Consider the following 21146-nt stretch of genomic DNA (forward strand, 5'->3'; position numbering starts at 1 on the left):
TGGGGCTGAGCTGCAGCTTCTGACGTATGTTGAACTGTGGAGCTGTAACTGGTTGGTGACTGTGTTGAGTGACTGCCCCTCATCAGACATACTGAGCTGTGTCTCCAACCTGGAAAGCAGTTCCAGTCGGACAACGCTCCATTTTAGTAGTTTACAACTTATTGAGAGGAAATTTTACAAGAATTCACCTCCATGGGTGTAGGGGATTATGTATGCATCACAGTTGATGGTGGCCCACCCTGGGGATTCAGACTGCAAGGTGGCAAAGAACACAAACAGCCTTTACAGGTTTCAAAGGTAAGCAGAATCATTTAATCAAGACGTACAATATTCAGTAAAGGCAGAATTATTCCAGAGTAACATTCTCGAGTTAGTGGAAGTAATTTTTGGATTTGTTTACAATGCTTATCCAAGTGTAGCCACAAACTACAATTCTGCACTTGGTTACGATCTGATTTTGAACTCCACAGTGGATAAAGCATAAATTTCTAAATCCATCTGATAAAGCAACTGATTGCACTTTAAAGCTGAACCCTGATAAAGTCAGTTTTTTCTCCAGGAAGAATTCTGTGTAACAATCAAAGAAGGTTACTTCAAAAGATGAAGATGGAAATAATGTTATCAGCTACAATCTTAAAATAGGTTTCCTATTGCTTTGATTTTAAAAGAGATTTAAACCCGGGTGGCTGTTATTTTTTGCTGTAGGTGAATGAGTATTGAACCCTACACTGGACAACTTCAGGGATCTGCTTTTGATTAAATCTGACCAGTTAAGTAGCATGAAAAGCATTACTGAACATTAATTAACAGCACATTGTTCAGCTTTAGTAGAAAGTACCAGCATTCTTCGGATCAAAGTAGAATTTACTGTATGTTTATCAGCCCATACTTAAACGTTTGTTTAACAACTAAGTCTGTGTTCAAAGTGACAGCAGAATTACTAATTTTAACCTAAAATGCAATGCTTAGCTGATTAAAAAATGCATATTTTTCCTGCAGATCAGACTCAAGTTCTACTATATTACTTAATAAATCATATTTTATAGTATTGTACAGTTAACATTTTTACAAACTGCGTTGGCTTTGCTGTGCTTGTAATGATTTCAATAATGCAAATTGTATGGGTTACTGAAATGTCTAATCAATTATTTGAAAGATACAATCACTGAAATGGAACTTTGCTTGATTTAAATCCAGGGCAATTATTTTCACTGCTTTACATGTTTCACTCTGCAGTTTTGAATTAAATTAATTATCAAACACTTGTTTGATAAGACATTTGAATTCAATAAAGTTGATGAAGAGGTCATCAATACTGTTCCTAGGAGACCTGGTTTGATTAGTAATAAAAGACATTGAAGACAGTTACAAAGCTGTATGACTGAGAAAATAACAGTTCTAGAAGGGTGACACCTAGTGGATCTGTTCTGCAGTTGTAGTGCTTGAATCAATATTCCCAAACAATAAACTAACAACAAGCCTGAACTTTTAGTAGAACAGTTTAATAACTTCATAGCAAAAAATATGACTATTCATGAAAGCCTTCGCTGTATCAGTCTGCAAAGCAGGTAAGCAAAAAAAGAAATTAGATATCAAATTTAATATTAGAATATAGTCAGAGCATAGCCCTGAGGTATATTTAGATTAAAAATTACCCGCCACACATTACCTTGATGAAAGTGTCTCTTAACACCTCGGCATCCTCCAATCTAACAAATGTTTTGACAAATACTTTCTCATGAAAACATAATTTTGCAATCATGTTGAACATATTCCAAAAATGATTCAGTTGCAAGGGTTAACACATGAAAAGTTATTGCAGTTATTAACAAACGAGAAAATCTGCAGATGCTGGAAATGTGTGTGTTGCAATGATTAACAGATTGTGCAGTTCACAATGTAAATTATGCTTTTTGGTCACATTTAAATACAGTTATCAGAATGTAGAATGCAAGATCCACTAAGAAATATTTCAAAATTCTCAACAGTTAAGCAGGCATCTGTTAAGAGTGCCTCTAATTCTTGTAGGCCTTATAAGGAATGAAGGATTTGTCCATTCCATACAAGGCTGGCAGCTTAAAATTATTTCCGAGAATTTGTTGACAGTTTTTGAGAAATATCTCCCATGATAATTAATGCATAAAGAAAGAGAACTTCCATCATATTGATTAAAAACTAATAATTAATTAATATTGAGCTGTGCAAAGTACAGCTTACTGCATGTATTTTCATACATAGTGTAGAAAATTTGATATTTAATTTAAAAATATCTGCCTGCCTCTGTTAAGGAGAAGTTTCTAATCAGTGTTCGGTGGGGGGGGGGGGGCGGGGGGGAAGAAATTTATTTTGGCTTGTTTTAGGGAAGGTGTTGCCAGTAATCAAAACTGTGAGCCTTGTCCAAAAATGAGCCTCCCCTGCGTAATTCTGAGGAGTTTCAAATGCCAGTCACCTATCCACAGGCAAAGCCTGTACGCTGAGCCCAGTTTGGATGCTTGCTTCATTTCTTCATTAAAGGAGTTCAGGAAGTTGTTTGGAATATTGATGGAAGACCAAGAAGAGCAGAAGCACTGCTCCCTCTGCTCCAGTACGGCAAGTTAAACCTGAAGACCCCACGCACCCCTCACACAAACTCTTCTCCCTCCTGCCATCTGGCAAAAGGTACCAAAGCACTTGGGCTCTCACGACCAGACTGTGCAACAGTTTCTTCTCCCGAGCCATCAGACTCCTCAATACTCAGAGTCTAGACTGACATCTACATCATTTATTATTATATTGTAATTTGTCCTCTACTGTGCCTATTGTCCTGTTTATTATTAATTAATTAATTATTGTACTGCCCTGCACTGTTTTGTGCACTTTATGTAGTCCTGTGTAGGTCTGTAGTCTAGTGTAGTCTTTGTTTTGTTTTACGTAGTCTAGTGCAGCCTTGTGCTGTCTCACATAGTCTAGTGCAGTTTTGTGTTGTTTCATGTAGCACCAGGGTCCTGGAGGAACGTCGTTTCATTTTTACTGTGTACTGTACCAGCAGTTTATGGTCGAAATGACAATAAAAAAGCGACTTGACATGACTTGAAATCCTTCTTTTCATCAGTGGCCTCCAGCAATCCCTTTATGAGCTGTTGCTCAGGTGTGTCCTTTACTTACTTCTGGATGGGTTCAAAGGAAGATCCACAAATACACACTATGTCACACGTTAGCATATCCAGCCTGTCTAGTTAAAGAGAAGGTCAATGAATGCTAAATACCTTTGAGGCCAGTATAAAAATGTTTCTGATTTCCTTTGAACAATAATCTCACCCTCAGCAATGTTATCTTTTTTCTCATGGCCGAGGAATAAATATAAATCCAAAATATCATCAGTGTATGCCTTGATGTAATTAGAAATTTAGTAGACAATCATCTTTTTGAGAATCATTATTACCTGAATAAAGAACTAAAACTACTTCTCCATGCCTATGAAAGTACTCTGTGATCATGTTTGCTAACTTGCTGTTGTGATTTTGACAAGCCATAGAAGGATTTCTGCTGATTTTCCTGAACATCTACCGTAAAAGATTGAAAAAGCTCTCTGAAAATTCTACCATAGGAAAATTAAAGAGTAATGCAAATCTATCTATTTATGAAATAAGCAAGAAAGTATAATTCAATGTGACATATATCATCAAGGAGTAAAGAGAGGAATGGCAATCGAGAAGAAAGGCCACCTCCTCTTGTGCCATTTGCAGGCCTGTGAGGATGTCTACAGTCTTCACTTAGACAACAGACACAAATAGCTTGGCACAGCTGTTTATTATATAAAGCATGTTTTGTTTGTCCTGTCTTCAGATTATTGGATTGCCTTATTTTTTAATATATATCCAGGCTTGACTTTCAGAACATAGAACTGTAGAGCACAGGAACAGGCCCCATGGTCCATGATATCTGCATTGAACACAATGTCAAATTAAATTAAATCCCTTCAGCCAGTACATGATATGCTGTATATTCCCCCATTTCCTGCCTATTCATGTTTAACTAAAAAACCCCTAAATATCATTATCATATCTGCTTTCACCACTCCCCCTAGAAAGCACGAGTTGAACCACTATCACCAGCTACAAGCAAAAGATCTCTTATCCCCATAGAAAAATCTCAGCAAGTCAGTATAGGAAACAACGTTTACTTGCTTCAAGAGCTTGGGGGAACTCCATTGCACACGTCCACTAATGAAACTGTTGTGATAGGAGAAAGAAGAAAGGAGGCAAAACATAGAAAACCTACAGCACAATACAGGCCCTTCAGCCCACAAAGTTGTGCCAAACATGTCCCTACCTCAGAAATTACTAGGCTTACCCATTGCCCTCTATTTTACTAAGCTCCATGTCCCTATCCAAAAGTCTCTTAAAAGACCCTATCGTATCCGCCTCCACCACTGTTGCTGGCAGCCCATTCCACGCACTCACCACTCTCTGAGTAAAAAACTTACCCTTGACATCTCCTCTGTATCTACTCCCCAGCACCTTAAACCTGTGTCCTCTTGTGGCAACCACTTCAGCCCTGGGAAAAAGCCTCTGATTATCCACATGAGCAATGCCTCTCATCATTTTATATACCTCTATCAGATCATCTCCCATCTTCCTTCGCTCCGAGGAGAAAAGGCCGAGTTCACTCTACCTATTCTCGTAAGGCATGCTCCCCAATCCAGGCAACAACCTTGTAAATCTCCTCTGCACCCTTTCTAACTACATATCTGTCATGTTAACACCAGCATATAAACCACTGCTTAAATGTGTGAGAGCAGAGAAAAGGCAGATAAGGCTCTGGCCAAAAGGAGCAGCCTCAGCACTACAAGACTGTTTTTTGCACACAGACTGGGACATATTCAAAACAGCAGCCTCCTATGATGACCATATAGACATAGAGGAGTATGCGGAGGCAGTAATCAGCTACATAGCCAAATGCACGGAGGATGTCACTGTGATGAAAACCTTCACCGCACGTGGTTATAAAAAGCCATGGGTGACAACAGAGGTGCGTTCACTACTGAAGGCCCGTGACACAGCCTACAGATCGGGGGACAGGAGTGTGCTTCGCTCAGCCAGGACTGCGCTTTCACTAGGGATCAAGAAAGCGAAAAGAGCCTACGCGGGCAAAATACATGGACACTTCTGTGACACAGGTGACACCAGACGGATGTGGCAGAGAATTAAAGCTCTGACAGACTACAAGATCAGGCAGAAAACTGATGACAGCGACGCCTCTCTTCCTAACAGGCTTAACAAATTCTTTGCACACTTCGAAGCATCAAACACTACAGCAAGGGGGAGAGCCAGTCCCTTCTTACCATCTGACCAGCCGGCTCCAATCATTGATTCAGAGCACACATGGAGGACCCTTGCCAGGGTTAACCCAGGAAAAGCGGGAGGGCCCTACAACATCCCTGGATGTGTGCTCGAGGAATGTGCTGATGTATTAGCAGATGTTCTGACAGACATTTTCAACATCTCCCTTAGTCAAGCCATTGTCCCCAGATGTTTCAAAACCTCTACAATCATCCCTGTAGCAAAGAAATCAGTTGTAGCCTGTCTGAATGATTACCGTCCCGTTGCCCTGACCCCCATAGTGATGAAATGTTTTAAACGGCTTGTCAAGCCTCATATCACAGCCAGCCTCCCCTCTTCGCTGGATCCTCTCGTTTGCCCATCATCCAAATCGCTCTACGGAGGATGCAATATCCACCACACTGCACACAGTTCTCTCTCACTTGGACAACAAAGACACTTATGTCAGAATCCTGTACATTGATTTCAGTTCAGTGTTCAATACCATCATCCTGCAGAGACTAGTGGAGAAACTGTCGCTGCTTGGCCTTAACACTGCCATGTGTCACTGGATTCTGGATTTCTTGACAGAGAGACCACAGTCAGTCTGTGTTGGCAGGAACATCTCTGACTCCATCACACTGAGCACTGGATCCCCACAAGGCTGTGTGCTTAGCCCATTGCTGTTTACACTGCTAACACATGACTGTGCAGCCAGATTCAAGGAGAACCCGATCATTAAATTTGCTGATGATACCACAGTGGTGGGGCTCATCAGCAAAAATGATGAAACAATGTACAGGGAGGAGGTCAAACACCTAGAGAGCTGTTGCAGTGACAACAACTTGATGCTTAATGTGACCAAAACCAAGGAGATGATCATCGATTTCAGACGGTCTCAGCCTGAGCACACACCCCTCAGCATCAGTGACTCCACAGTGGAGAGAGTGGAAAACGTCAAGTTCCTTGGGGTGCAGATCTCGGACAATCTCACCTGGTCCAGGAACACCACTGGGATTGTGAAACGGGCCCCAGCAGAGATTGCACTTTCTGAGGAAGCTTAAACAAGCATCACTCCCCACTAACATCTTAACTACATTCTACAGAGGCGTGGTTGAGAGCGTGCTGGCCTTTTGCATCACAACCTGGTACTCCAGATGCAGTGCTGCCGACAAAAAAGCCTTGCAGAGGGTGGTTAGGGGAGCAGAGAAGGTTATTGGGGTCTCCCTACCTTCTGTCCAAGACCTCTTTCAGAGTCGATGCCTCCAGAAGACACGGTACATCATTAAAGACCCCTCACACCCTCTCCATGAACTGTTTGTTCTTCTGCCATCAAGTAAACGTTACAGGAGCATCAAAACTAAAACCACAAGGCTACTAAACAGCTTCCTCCCACAGGCAGTCAGACTGCTAAATAGCTGCTCTACCTGACTCTGCTTTGGACACTTTTAACTTGCACTGGACACTTATAACTTGTTTTTAACTGACATGTGGCTGTTGTGTTTTACTATTTATTGTTATGTTTATTATTTAGTGTTGCGTTTGTCATGTTCTGATTGCACTACTCCTGGGAAACGCTGTCTCATTCTGCCCTGCAGAGCTGATGTACGGTTAGAATGACAATAAAGTTTTTGAATCTTGAATCTTGAATCTTCTATGGTTTCCACATCCTTCCTGTAGCGAGGCAACCAGAATTGAGCACAATACTCCAAGTGGGGTCTGACCAGGGTCCTATATAGCTGCAACATTACCTCTCGGCTCCTAAATTCAATTCCACGATTAATGAAGGCCAATACACCATACGCTTTCTTAACCACAGAGTCAACCCGCGCAGCAGCTTTGAGCGTCTTATGGACTCGGACTCCAAGACCCCTCTGATCCTCCACACTGCCAGGAGTCTTACCACTAATTCTATATTCTGCCATCATATTTTAGAATATTTCTGCACACCATTTTGTGAGGTTAATAAGCTGAAATTTATTACAACTATAGGTCAAAGAGACCATTGAGAAATCACTAGAGAATTTCAGAAGCACACCAAGGAAAGAAATATCTGATGCCCTCTTCCTCCTCCTTTTTGATAAACTTCCTAGGCAGAGTGAACAGGAAGATGAACCTCAAAACTGCATTTTATCAGGGTAAAACTTTTAGCCAGTTTTTAATCAAGCCTGATTATCAGGGCATGTACTGCTTGTAGAGAGATGCATGGTGTGCATTAAGCGCTAATCCAATAGACTAAAAAAAAGGCAGTGACAAAGGCCTAAGAGGAATCAGCACTAAAAGAAAGCAACTCTGTAAATGTAGACACTATAATCTCAGCAGAATTTCAAGAGCCATTAAATGAGTGAGTTGAGAGAGAAGGAGCTAGGAGAAAGTGTATTCCGAGACAGAATAACCATTGCTTAATTTGACAAAATGGTGAAGTAATTTCTTCAGCTTAATCTCTGCAGTGCTAAAACTTCAGTAGTCTTCTACAAAAAAAAACAAAGGCTCTTGCCTGGCTCTTCACTTAGTCTGACACTTAATGTCTGTGTTCTGTGTAACTATAAAGCATTAGTCCTTATTGTGATAGATAAAATATATGTTTTAGTTTATATGTATGAGGCATATGTGCTAATTTGATTTAAAATGCTTTTAGTTCTCTGCTTCTGTAAGCAAGCTTGTTGCTCTGTTGCTGTGATAGCCTCATCATGTAACAGGAAGCACTGCAGTTGTATTGGCTTATTCAGAGGCACATAAATGCATTTTTTTCTCTTTTCTTAGTGATTTTGTTTAGAAAACATGTAGTTCAACCAGTTCCCTGATGGATGCAACAATTTATTGGAGTAGGCTGTGGAATATCCTGCTTATCAGACCTGCCACTCTTGGTTCAAATCTACACTCTTTACTGAAATAAAGAGCTGACCCCAACATTCAACAGGCACCTAGCAGGGCAGAGTGAGGTCCAGCTAGTGAGGAGGCCTCAGGATTGTTATTCTGATGCCCTGCTCCTACAATGACCTGAAATAACAACAAAACAAAAATACGTATGCTCACACAGTAAAATCGTGAATAATAAAAAACGTCCAAATAAAGTAAAATAAATTAAGTAAAATAGAGCGGAATCAAATCGATTAGACAGAGGAAGAAGTGATGGATGTCAGGTTAATAAATGAGAACCCTGCAAAGTACAGGAAATATAGAGATGAAGAAAAATTTAGAGGCCAAAGGAGGGGAGGGGCAAGTGGGGGTTGGGGCTGGTGGTGGAGGAGAGAGATTAGAAAAGGCTGTTGGCAAATAATAAAGGGAATTCAAAAATATTCCTTGACTATGTAAACAGGCAAAATATTGAAGGGCTAGAAGTAAGACTGGAGACCAATATAAGTTTATCTGTGGAGATAGTAGGTACCGAATGAGGAGGAAGATGCTGCTGGAACCAGGAAAGGAAAATGTATTTGACATACTGGTTTGGCTAGCAGCTGATAAAGAGGAATTACTGGAAAAACTCTCCGTACTTAAAATGGATAAATCATTTGGTGTCGATCTAATACATCCTATGTTGTGGGAGAGGAGAGGGAATTCTTGAGGCTCAAGTTATAGTCTTCCAAATATCAATAGCCGTCATTAACAATATTATGTTACAAACTTTCTTTTTCCAGAAAGAATAATCTGGCACAGAATTAGCAATCACATGGACAGCTGTGGACTGACAAAAAAGCCAGTATTAATTTGTTAAAGGAAAATTGTGTCTAACTTAATGTCTAACTTGTCTCTCACCAAGGGGACATAGACAGAATTTTTAATAGGTAGCTGATGAGAATCAATGCAGAGAAATGTGAAATGTTACATTGTGCTAGATAAAATGAGAAAAGCCAATCGAGATTAGAGGGAACAATTCTTCAAGGGGTACAAATGCACAGAGAGCAGGGTGTGTCGAACTTTGAGCATGGCAGAGTAGGAACAAGTGGTTTTAAAAACACATGGATCCTGGGTTTTAGATCTAAAGTTATATATAGTCCAATAATAAACTTTTCTAAAGTATAGTTATGCCACAAATAGTCCAGTTCCGAGGTCCACATTTTAGAAAAGATGCTAAGGCTTTGGAGAGGTTGCAAACGAACCATTAAAATAACTCTGGAGTTGAATAATTTATTCATGTGGATAAGCTAGAGAATCTGAGGTTGTTCTCCTTGGACATAGGAGGTTGTAAAGAAATCCAACAGAGATATTCTAAAACAGAAAGGCAGTGGACAGAGATAGACAATAGACAATAGACAATAGGTGCAGAAATAGACTATTCGGCCCTTAGAGCCTGCACCGCCATTTTGAGATCATGGCTGATCAATTACTATCAATACCCGGTTCCTGCCTTGTCCCCATATCCCTTGATTCCCCTATCCATAAGATACCTATCTAGCTCCTTCTTGAAAGCATCCAGAGAATTGGCCTCCACTACCTTCCGAGGCAGTGCATTCCAGACCCCCACAACTCTCTGGGAGAAGAAGTTTTTCCTTAACTCTGTCCTAAATGACCTACCCCTTATTCTCAAACCATGCCCTCTGGTACTGGACTCTCCCAGCATCTGGAACATATTTCCTGCCTCTATCTTGTCCAATCCCTTAATAATCTTATATGTTTCAATCAGATCCCCTCTCAGTCTCCTTAATTCCAGCGTGTACAAGCCCAGTCTCTCTAACCTCTCTGCATAAGACAGTCCAGACATCCCAGGAATTAACCTCGTGAATCTACGCTGCACTTCCTCTACAGCCAGGATGTCCTTCCTTAACCCTGAAGACCAAAACTGTACACAATACTCCAGGTGTGGTCTCACCAGGGCTCTGTACAAATGCAAGAGGATTTCCTTGCTCTTGTACTCAATTCCCTTTGTAATAAAGGCCAACATTCCATTAGCCTTCTTCACTGCCTGCTGCACTTGCTCATTCACCTTCAGTGACTGATGAACAAGGACTCCGAGGTCTCTTTGTATTTCTCCCTTACCCAACTCTACACCGTTCAGATAATAATCTGCCTTCCTGTTCTTACTCCCAAAGTGGATAACCTCACACTTATTCACATTAAACGCCATCTGCCAAGTATCTGCCCACTCACTCAGCCTATCCAAGTCACCCTGAATTCTCCTAACATCCTCATCACATGTCACACTGCCACCCAGCTTAGTATCATCAGCAAATTTGCTGATGTTATTTTCTATGCTTTCATCCAAATCGTTAACGTAAATGGTAAACAGCTGTGGTCCCAATACCAAGCCCTGTGGCACCCCACTAGTCACCACCTGCCATTCCAAGAAACACCCATTCACCGCTACCCTTTGCTTTCTATCTGCCAACCAGTTTTCTATCCATGTCAATGCCTTCCCCCCGATGCCCTGAGCTTTGATTTTGCCCACCAATCTTCTATGTGGGATCTTATCAAATTCCTTTTGAAAATCGAGGTACACTACATCCACTGGATCTCCCCCGTCTAACTTCCTGGTTACATCCTCAAAAAACTCCAACAGATTAGTCAAGCATGATTTACCCTTGGTAAATCCATGCTGGCTTGGCCCAATCCTATCACTGCTATCTAGATATGCCACTATTTCATCCTTAATAATGGACTCTAGCATCTTCCCCACCACCGATGTCAGGCTGACAGGTCGATAGTTCTCTGTTTTCTCCCTCCCTCCTTTCTTAAAAAGTGGGATAACATTAGCCATTCTCCAATCCTCAGGAACTGATCCTGAATCTAAGGAACATTGGAAAATGATTACCAATGCATCCGCAATTTCCAGGGCCACCTCCTTTAGTACCCTAGGATGCAGACCATCTGGACCTGAGGATTTGTCAGCCTTCAGTCCCATCAGTCTTCTCATCACCGTTTCCTTCGGAAATCCTTCCCACAGCCAATGGGTTCAGGAAATAGGGGGCACAGAATGAAAGCGATTAGCAGAAGTATAAATGACAAGGGGAATCATTTTAGGTAGTTGATGTCTGGAATGTAATGGCAAGAGTAGTAATAGAGGTAGATTCCGTTGCAATATCCAAAGGGAAGAAGTTAAGTAAATGAGTGGTAGGAGTTTGTAAGGCTATAGGGAATGGATAGGGGAATGACAGTAGCTGAATTCCTCTTCCTTCTAGTTGATATGGATTATATCAGCTGAATGGTAATTTACTATCATAACTGTGAACTGAGTCTCTACTTTACTTTTCTATTGTGTTGGCAACCCCTTTTACCTACCGCTGCCTGTAAGGAGTTTATAGGTCCTCCCTGTGGAATGTGTGAGTTTCCTCTGGGTGCTCTGGTTTCCTCCCACAGTCCAAAGACATACTGGTTGGTAGGTTAATTGGTCATTGTAAAGTTTCCCATGACTAGGCATGGATTAAATCAGAGGTTGCTGGGCGGTGTGGCTCAGAGTGCCAGAAGGGCCTATTCCGCAATGTATCTCAATGAATGAATAAATAAATAAACAATCGAGGATGCTGTTGCTTCATAAAAGGGGAGAGCTTGGGGGAGGATGCAGAATGTATCTGAACCCTTCCTTCAGCACCTTAGTGTTCACTGGTGATTTCAGTGATGAGCGGTTGTGAGTCCCAGCTGTTTTGTTTGTACAGTGTGACGGGAGGTATTATTGATATATTTAGTTTGACAATGGTGTCACTGACACAAAGATCTCTCACAAAGCCATTAAATCAGATCTGTGGAGAAATTAATGAGTGTTGTGACGTTAATATTTAATTTTATAAAGCTTAAATTCCATTAAACTCTCAATTTAATCCTGCTCACGGGGTAAGGACAGAAACAGAAAAGAGATAAGTTGATATAATTCATGATCCATCTTTGCCAAGATATTTGAACTCTTTTTGAACTGCAATGTACACTGTCAATGTACAATATCACTTTTGAAGGTCTTCCAATTGACAGAGCTAGCATTTTCATCCAAATATCCTGAAACATATCAGACTAACAAAAAGGGGGTTAAACTGATTTTGCCAGTAACAAATCACCAACAGTAACCCACTTTACACTCTGCCTAATTTTTGTTCATCAGCTTTAGTGGAAAGGAAAATTAGCTGTAGGATTTCAGGAGTTTGTATTTGCCAAAAAGCTGGTTTTGTTCAGGTGGAGATCCATTTCACCCTCATAGGCTGGGATAATTTGCATTGCATTTTTACTAATTTCCCTGTTTTGAAGTATTGTAGCATTTCATTTCAGTGCCTAAGTTTTCACAAGCTGTATAGGCATAAACAAATTATTTTAACTTATTCCAGTGTTACCCTGTATACCTTGGACTTCAGATATATCATTGAATTATGTCATCTGCAGAAATTCTCTGATGACTCAGCAATAGTTGGGTGTATAAAGGGAGGATGGGAGGATGAATACAGGGTCCTGGTGGAGCACTTTGTCAAATGATGCAAGCTGAATCATCTGCAGTTCATCATCAGAAAGACAAAGGAGATGGTGATGGAAGACTAAGCCTGAACTGCTCCCTGTTACTATTGATGGTGAGGATGTGGATGCGGTGAGGACCTACAATAACCTGGTGGTGCACCTGTATGACAGACTTGAGTGGAGCACTAACACAGAGGCTGTGTACAAGAAGGGCCAGAGTTTCCTCTACTTCCTGAGGAGACTGGGGTCCTTTGGAGTATGCAGCCCTCTCCTTCACATGTTCCACCACTCTGTTGTCACCAGTACAATCTTGTATGCGATGGTGTGCTGGGGCAATGGGATCAACACGGGTGATGCCAAAGGAACAATAAACTGATTAGAAAGGCTGTCTCTGTTTTAGGAGTCAAACTGGACACACTGGAGGCTGTGGTAGAACAAAGGACCCAAAGGACCCCGGCAATTCTGGACAATGTTTCTCATCCTTTGCGTGCCTCCTTAGCTGAACAGAGGAGCACTTTTAGTAATAGACTAAGACAACTGTACTACTCCAAAGAGCGCCATATGAGGTCATTCTTACCCTTGGCCATTAGGCTCTATGAGTCAGCCTGTAGCCAGGGAAGTGATGACCCCTCCTGGTAGACTGTTTGAGGTAAATTATTTTTTATTCTTTCTTACTTCTCTTCTAACATCTGTATATCTGTACACTTGTAATGCTACTATGACAGTGTAATTTCCTTTGGGATCAATAAAGTATCTATCTCACTTTCTATCCTATATATCTGTACACTTGTAATGCTACTATGACAGTGTAATTTCCTTTGGGATCAATAAAGTATCTACCTCACTTTCTATCCTGTGTTTTCCGCTCACTTTTTGCCATTTGCACGAGTTATTCTTTTTATACGCGTTGGGGGGTTTGATGTTTTTCTTTTAACAGATTCCATGGTTTTTCCTTGTTTCATGGCTGTCTGTGGGAAGACAAATCTCAGGGTTGTATACTGCATACATATATTGATAATAAATGTACTTTGAATCTTTGAATCCTATGTCCTCTGGTGTTTGACAACCAAGAATGGGAAACAGTTTCCTTTTATTAATCCTGTCAGTGCTCTTCATAACTCTGTACACACCAATCATTACAAAGAAAACACATTGAACCTTATGAGTCTCTTTTTAATAGATGAACTGCTTCATCCTAGTGACCTTCCTAGAGTCTGTGTCCAGATCTACACACACAACTCCTGCATTGGTCTAACTTGTGTTTTTTCAAAGCACCTTGCTCTTATGTTCTTGCCCCCCCATTAATGAAGGCTAGCATTGCATATGTTTTCTGCACAACTTTATCGACTTTCAAAATTCTAACAGCAAGTCACTTTTTCCCTCACTTATATCATCCTCCTACAGCAGGATGGCAGTTTCATTTTATCATGGGAGCATATATAAGCAGTAACAGATATTAGGTGGAAAATAATGAGTGCCAGAAGGGAACAGAACATTACTGTATGAGTGTGGGAAAGAAATACAGTACCTTAATCCAGCATGCTTGGAAAAAATAGATTAACAAAGGCAGCAAATGCTCACGGGGATATTGATGTCTAAATAAAGTAAAACATCTTGTAAAGGCTTTTCCCGTTCAGTGAGATCCTTATATTTCCATATTCTGCAGATAAATATCTTGGAGAATACAGAATTAGAACATAGTTAAGTTCAGAGCAGAGTAGTAAAACAGATAGCTCCGTCGAGTGGGATAGTTGATGGCTACAAATCCAATATAAGTCAAGTCCTTGATTGCGTTAGGCCTAAAATTGCTCCATGGCAGTTCATTTCTGATGTTAACATAGTATTGTGTGTCACCCTAACACAGAGTGAAAGGGCAGTAAAGACAATTGCAAGTTCATAACACAGAGTTGTCTAGTTTTCCTGTGTAATGTCTTGCTGAAACTGACAATGTTCCAATTGATATCTGCAAGTTGTTACAGCTGTTAGCAATTCACCAGCTGGAGTGATCTCTGTGATCAGCCTTTAGAGGGACATTGAACAATGCAAGAAAATTCTTCCAGTAACAGGAGAGTGAATGAATTGATTTCACAATGATGACAAGGGGGTGGGATGGTGCGTCCAAGGGATCATAAATAAAGAACAGAAAACATATTCTTGCTGCAAGCGACCTTCTTGGATTGCGGTCAGGCACTCCTGGCAGAAAGTTGCCAGAGGATGTCTCTATATGAACTCTTACTATGATTCTAATAAATTAATATCTGCACTTGAATAAGACTGTAATTGTTGAAAATGCCTCCAGTAAGCTGAAGGAAAAGTAATGTTCTTTTCTCCTTGACTGTAGAATTTGAGTAACCTCCCAACAGTACACTAAGTGGGAACTTGTGAGAGGTGTCAAAAATCAACACTTGTGGCACTTTTAAATGACTGAGAAAAGGAGGCTGAGAGTGACCAGAATCCAGACCTCTATCAGTTGCTCACATGCAAAGTTGCAATTGAGCTGTTGAAGGAAAGGCAACAGATGCTTTTTGGAAATACTTAAATAGCATTATTTCAAGGGAAACTGGGTCTGTGAAACCTGATTGCTTTATACATAAATAAAAATACATTATTTTCAGATCAATGGGCAAGAAACTCTCTACAAATTAATTTTACTATTTGCACTGTTACTGCACCTTAGAGAGGTGCTAGGAAGGGCAACAATAATGAAAACTACCTCACAGATGAAGAGACATATTTTGTGATGGGTGCCTTCAAGTCAATCTGGTAACATTTTCTAGAATTGTGTGAACACATCGCTAGCTCCAGCTCTTTGGAATAACTTCAGAACCTAATGTGATTGGTAGAAAGAACAGTCATCTTTGCTCACATGCTGAAGGTACAGGCAAGCTTGTACTTGGTAGAAACATTTAAAGTTAAGCAAGCCAGTGCAATTATCCCTTTTTAAGTGTAGTGGCAGAACTCCTTACTTAAGTGATTCCAAACTGGATTGTGGAATTAAACCATCCTACATAGTCATGCAAATTACGTAGAATTTGGACATTTGTTGAAGACCTTAACAATTCATTAGATAGGAAATGTTTTAAGATACCTAAAAGATGTGACATCAGTGAAAGTTATTTTGTGCTTACCAACATTTATACTCAATGCCTCAACTTGGGAAGGCCTTCCTTACCACCCTATACTCTTGTGTTGACACTTTCAGGGAATTGCAGCTTATACCTCAAAATTCTTCGATACATCAATGCTTTTGAAGGTCCTGTCATTTACTGCATGCTTCCCCTTGCATTTAACTTCCCAAAATGCACCATCTCAAACTTGACCAAATTAAATACCATCAGTTGTTTCTCCATTCATATTTCCAACTGTTCCATATCCTGCCGTGTCTTTTGGCAACATTTTTTGATTATTTACAACTCTGCCAATTTTTGTGGCTTCACATTATACTTAGAATTTTTTATTTCTGACATCCATCTCACAACATGTGGGAGTAAAAATCTTTATGTTGCATCTCTTGTCGCTATGTACAAGCAACAAGGAAAGGAAATGTGGGAGGCTATTGCCCAAACACTAAGATTGTCTACATAATTGTTTTGTATACATGCATGTACAATCAGATCAATGTGTATTGATAAATCCGATGGCCTGGTGACAGAAGCTGTCCCGGAATCTGTTGGTCCTGGCCTTAATACTGCAGTACTTTGCCAGATGGAAGCAGCTGAAAGCTTGTGGTTGGGGTGGCTGGAGTCCCTGATGATCCTCTGGGCCCTTTTTACAGAGCTGGTGCTGTAACCATCCTGGATAGAGGAAAGTTCACATCCACAGATGTGCTGGGCTGTCCACACCTCTCTCTGCAGTGCCCCGTGATTGAGGGCAGTAGAGTTCCCGTACCAGCCAGTCAGGATGCTCTGGATGGTGCCCCTGTACAAAGTCCTGAGTATTGGGGACTCATGCCAAACTCCTTCAGCCATCTGAAGTGAAAGATGCGCTGTTGTGTTTTTTACACCACACTGCCGGTACGTACAGTCTAGGTGAGATCCTCGGTTAAGTGTATGACGAGGAACTTGAAACTACCACTGCCTCAACTACAGTCCCATTGATGTCAATAGGGGCTAACCTGTCTCCATTCCTCCTGTAATCCATGATCAACTCCTTCGTTCTTTCGACATTGGGGGAGAGATTTTTTTTTGGCACCACTGTGACAGGGCATTGACTTCTCTGTAGGCTGTCTTATCATTGTCGGAAATGAGGCCCATCAGTGTCATGTCATCTGCAAATTTGATCAGCAGATTGGAGCTGTGTGTGGCACACAGTCGCGGCTGTATAGGGAGCACAGGAGGGGGCTCAGGACACAGCCCTGAGCTCATTCTTCCCAGCTGCTGGCGACCCGACAGGAAGCCCAAAATCCAGCTGCTCAAGGCGGGGTGCAGGTCTAGGTCTCTAAGCTTCTTGTTGAGCCTGGATGCATCATTGGGACTTAGCTATCAGACCCAGAGACAATCTACCTCTCTCAATGCCTAAGGCACGCTCATAATATCATTAAAGACCATCCTACCCCATACAGCGCCTATTCGACCTCCTGCCATTTGACACAGAAAGATCTTAGCCAAGACAGTTAGAGAGAACAATAACGTCTTCCCAAGGGCTGTTGAGCTACACACGGACTTGCCAATGGCCTTTAAGTGTTATGGACCATTGAAGCCACTTGTTACATGTAAATATGGGAATACAACATACATTGTAAATATCTGTTATGCACGGGCTAGAATAGCACCACAACCTCATTGTCTCAATCAATATTAACAATGTTCTATATATCACAAAGAACAAAGTTCCCAGTTGTTTCTTCCAAAGCAATGGAGGCTGAGGGGTAGTCTTAACTTCAAGTCAGTCTAACAACTAATATCTTAAGAAATCTTCCCCCTGTCTTCTTATGCCTGCAGACGTCAAATTAAGTAGTAATTTTCATAGTAGTAATTTGTTGTAGGTATAGATTTATCACATATCTGATACATAAATAAGAGCATTGTCGTTTGATTCAAACTTGCTGATAACATACTTTTGTCTGCATACATTGCAAATAAACAGTATTTTCCGTTACATACTTTATACTCACAGCTTTCACTTACACACAATCAAAGGGAGCCTAGCCAAGCTTGTGTTTAGCATGTGACCAAGATCCTTGAGCAGCCATGTTTACGTTCAAGATATTTGGCAGGTGCTGAAGATCAAACATATATCTTTGCAGCACAAAATGATATTAAACAAGAGCTTGTTAAAGAAATAAACATACATCAGGTCCAATATCGAAGGAGAATATAGCAAAAAGACCTGGGCTCATGTTTTAAGTGGGGTGGGGCTCTCTGAGTGTGCCTCTTGTGGAGAATCCTATGCTGAGGTGATGATGGTTTCTGCCCCAAGAAAATAAATTGTATGTTTTTGATTTGGTTCACTCACAGGCATGATTTTCCACACATCTTTTTTTTGCCCCTGCTTCCAGTTGGCCATCTCTTTTGTTACTAACTAGGAACATAATCCAGTTGCACAATATCCATTTTCCAAGCTCTGAAGGGGGATGGGAAAAAGAAAAAACGCAGCTGTAACAACAGTCATATTACACCACAGCATTTTGTGGCACACTCACTTAGGAGTGGTACGATTTTTTGGTTACTATCTTTATCACTTCCTCCCTCTGCACTGTTAGATCCCTGACTTTGTATGTAGTGTACATGGCCTTGCACATATGGTGCATACTGCAAACATGCTATACACTACTCTCAAAAATAGCTGCCTCCTTCATTCCATCTCAGACAATGACAGACTACCCCAGCAGCTATAATCATGGTTATTTTCAAGCATTAGCCAAAAACAGCGTAGGTATTTTGGCCACCCTATTTTTTGGCTTCATAAAATATCTTGAAACATTTTCAATACAACCTCGATTTCTAACCTAAATGTGTGACTGCATATATAGGTAAGTGGATACATTCTTTTCTCAGCACTTTTGACTCCCGCCACCACCACCACCTTCTTCCCTACAGCTCATCAGGAGAAACTGAATCAAGCTAATGTTTCCCAAACAGCAGCCATAATATTTGTGGTACTCCAATAAATTCTTCCACAACTGACAATTCTGAAGCTAGTCAGTAACCAAAGCAGACATTGTTGGCAATATCTAGCAGATGCCTCAGTGCAGTTAAAGAGAAATCAGGTTTATGTTGCACAGAGAGATGCTTTAACTGAAACGGGATGGTGCTCAGACCTTTTAACGGACCAAAAAAACTAAAGCGAGGAGAGAGCAACAGCAGAGAGAGGTCATAGTTTAAATATACCATAGAGGAACCTGGGGGGTTTATGGTCTGTGAGTAGATTTAGCAGTCTGCAAACTTGCATTCTAACTGTCTTGTTTAAAATTCAGCCAAACTTTAGTTAAATCATATTACAAACAGCAAGATGAGTTCAGGGAATGGTCATGATCATTTCCTTAAATTAACAACTAACACCGATTGACAGAATCATCCTGAATACTAAAGTATGTTTGATTGACATTTATTTACCAGCTGTTTCAATGGTTTTGTTAACCTGTGGATTTAATGCTTGAGAGAAAAACAAAGAAACATTACATGAACTTTTTCTCCGTTTATTCATGCCTCCAAACATACTTATGTCAAGTCTTATTGATTTATTTATTGAGATAGACGGTGTCCAGCATTCCCCTGAATTTTAATCCTATCCTAATTACAGGACATTTTACAATTAGCCTGGTAGGTCTTTGGGCTGTAGGAGGAAACCAGAGCACCAGGAAGAAACCTACATGGTCACAGGGAGAACATACAAACTCATACAAGCAGTGGTGGGAATTGAACCAGGGTTGTCTGTACTGTAAAGCATTGTGCTAACCACTACGCTACTGTGCCACCCTTCTAGTCTATTCAAATCCTCCATGTCTTAGAGTCGGAGCCATACAGACCCTTAGACCAACCCAGACCACACTGGCCATCAAGAACCCATTTATGCTAATGTTGAATTGTTTACTCTCCCCATATTCCACTCAACATCACTCACCTAGTTCCGATTCTATTCTGATTCTCCCCTGCCAGTAGGATATCATGTATTCTGGTGCTCCTGGACACGGTCATGAAAGTTGTTGTTTTGCAGCAGCAGTACAGAGCAAGACATGAAAATAAATAAATAATGCAAGAGGACTAAACATGTATTTCTCAACCATTTCCCAATCTTTACTTATTGATCCAATTTTATCTGATTATGTCATTATCTAAAATGTTTTGGGATATTTATCTATTTATTCATTGTTGCCACACCTTGAATTATTTTCTCAATATTTTCTGAAATCACTCATCATTTTTATTTGATTATATTGACGTTTTTTTTTTGTATAGGAGCATTTCTCATGTAAAACCTAAATCCAGAAATAGTAGTGCAGTTCAGTTTCACAAAATGTTGGTGTTAGATAATAGCTGCCCTTTGCCTTTTGCTTTTGAAGTTCAGTTTATTTCAAGTCAATTGAAGCAGTTTTATATTCACTCTATTTAAGTTTTCTGAATATCCACGCTATTTTCTGAGGAAGACCTAGGAGGATGTTGTATTATCAGAGGTGGCATCTTCTATTTCAGACTTTAAATGGAGAATCTCTCAGATAGGCATAATGAAGGGTCTCAGCCCAAAATGTCAACTTACTTTTTTTACCTAGATCCTGCCTGGCCTGCTGAGTTGTGTGAGTTGCTTGGATTTCCAGTATCCGCAGAATTTCTCATCTTAGGTAGATATGACTGGTCCCATAGTAAGATTTCAAACATGAGTGAGATCTTCTTAATGCTTGAGCCAATACTTTGCTTTAAAGCAACATCATGATATGAAAAGTTTGTAAGAGTTTGTGATGCACAAATTAACTGCTACAAAGTGTGCACCATGATTATTTTTCAAAACTGTTTTGTTGGCTGTAAAGTAGTTCTGAGCATTTTGAGGTTGTGGAAAGTGGTCTGAAGGTGTGAGTGGTTTTTACAGTGATTCATATCATAGTAGTTACATATTGTGCATATTTTTAAATGAAAGGTTAAATAAATATAATCACATAGGAAAGAAACTTTCTAAAAATAAAACATAAGTCATTTTTGGACTATGCTCCTACCATATAAATCTCAATCATTTCCTGCAAAGGGACACCGATATCGATTTTATCTTCTCCTGACAGAAAGACTACTGTCAAATATGAAATCCAATTTTGAGATAAGAGAGAACAGTTGATTGTGATATATTGGATGTATAGTTGACTGGAAAATACACCTTTGTATCACATAATCCCATCAGATTTTATGTTTACTATTTTATCTCTATATTCCTTCTCAATCATTGGCTAAAATCTAGATGAACCAAGTTAAAGAACAAACACTTTAAGAAAAAAAACAATTCCAGTGCAATGGAGTCAAAACATGAAAACCTGAAATTTGTGTACTGAAA

The 21146-nt window shown here is 40.3% G+C and overlaps 1 protein-coding gene across 3 annotated transcripts in view; it reads left to right on the plus strand.

The window, feature by feature from the left end:
* The window catches only part of LOC140738078 (synaptopodin-2-like), a 143240-nt gene continuing 122094 nt past the window's right edge, over positions 1–21146 (plus strand). Inside the window, exon 1 of one of the 3 annotated variants that reach the window (XM_073065169.1) lies at positions 1–297. In XM_073065169.1, the coding sequence (XP_072921270.1) occupies positions 193–297 (105 nt within the window). In that variant the 5' untranslated portion in view covers positions 1–192. The remainder of the gene's footprint in view (positions 298–21146) is intronic. The other 2 variants (XM_073065168.1, XM_073065167.1) reach the window with 2 other exon arrangements.

This window comes from Hemitrygon akajei, chromosome 13, assembly GCF_048418815.1.
Source record: "Hemitrygon akajei chromosome 13, sHemAka1.3, whole genome shotgun sequence".
Lineage (NCBI taxonomy): Eukaryota > Metazoa > Chordata > Chondrichthyes > Myliobatiformes > Dasyatidae > Hemitrygon > Hemitrygon akajei.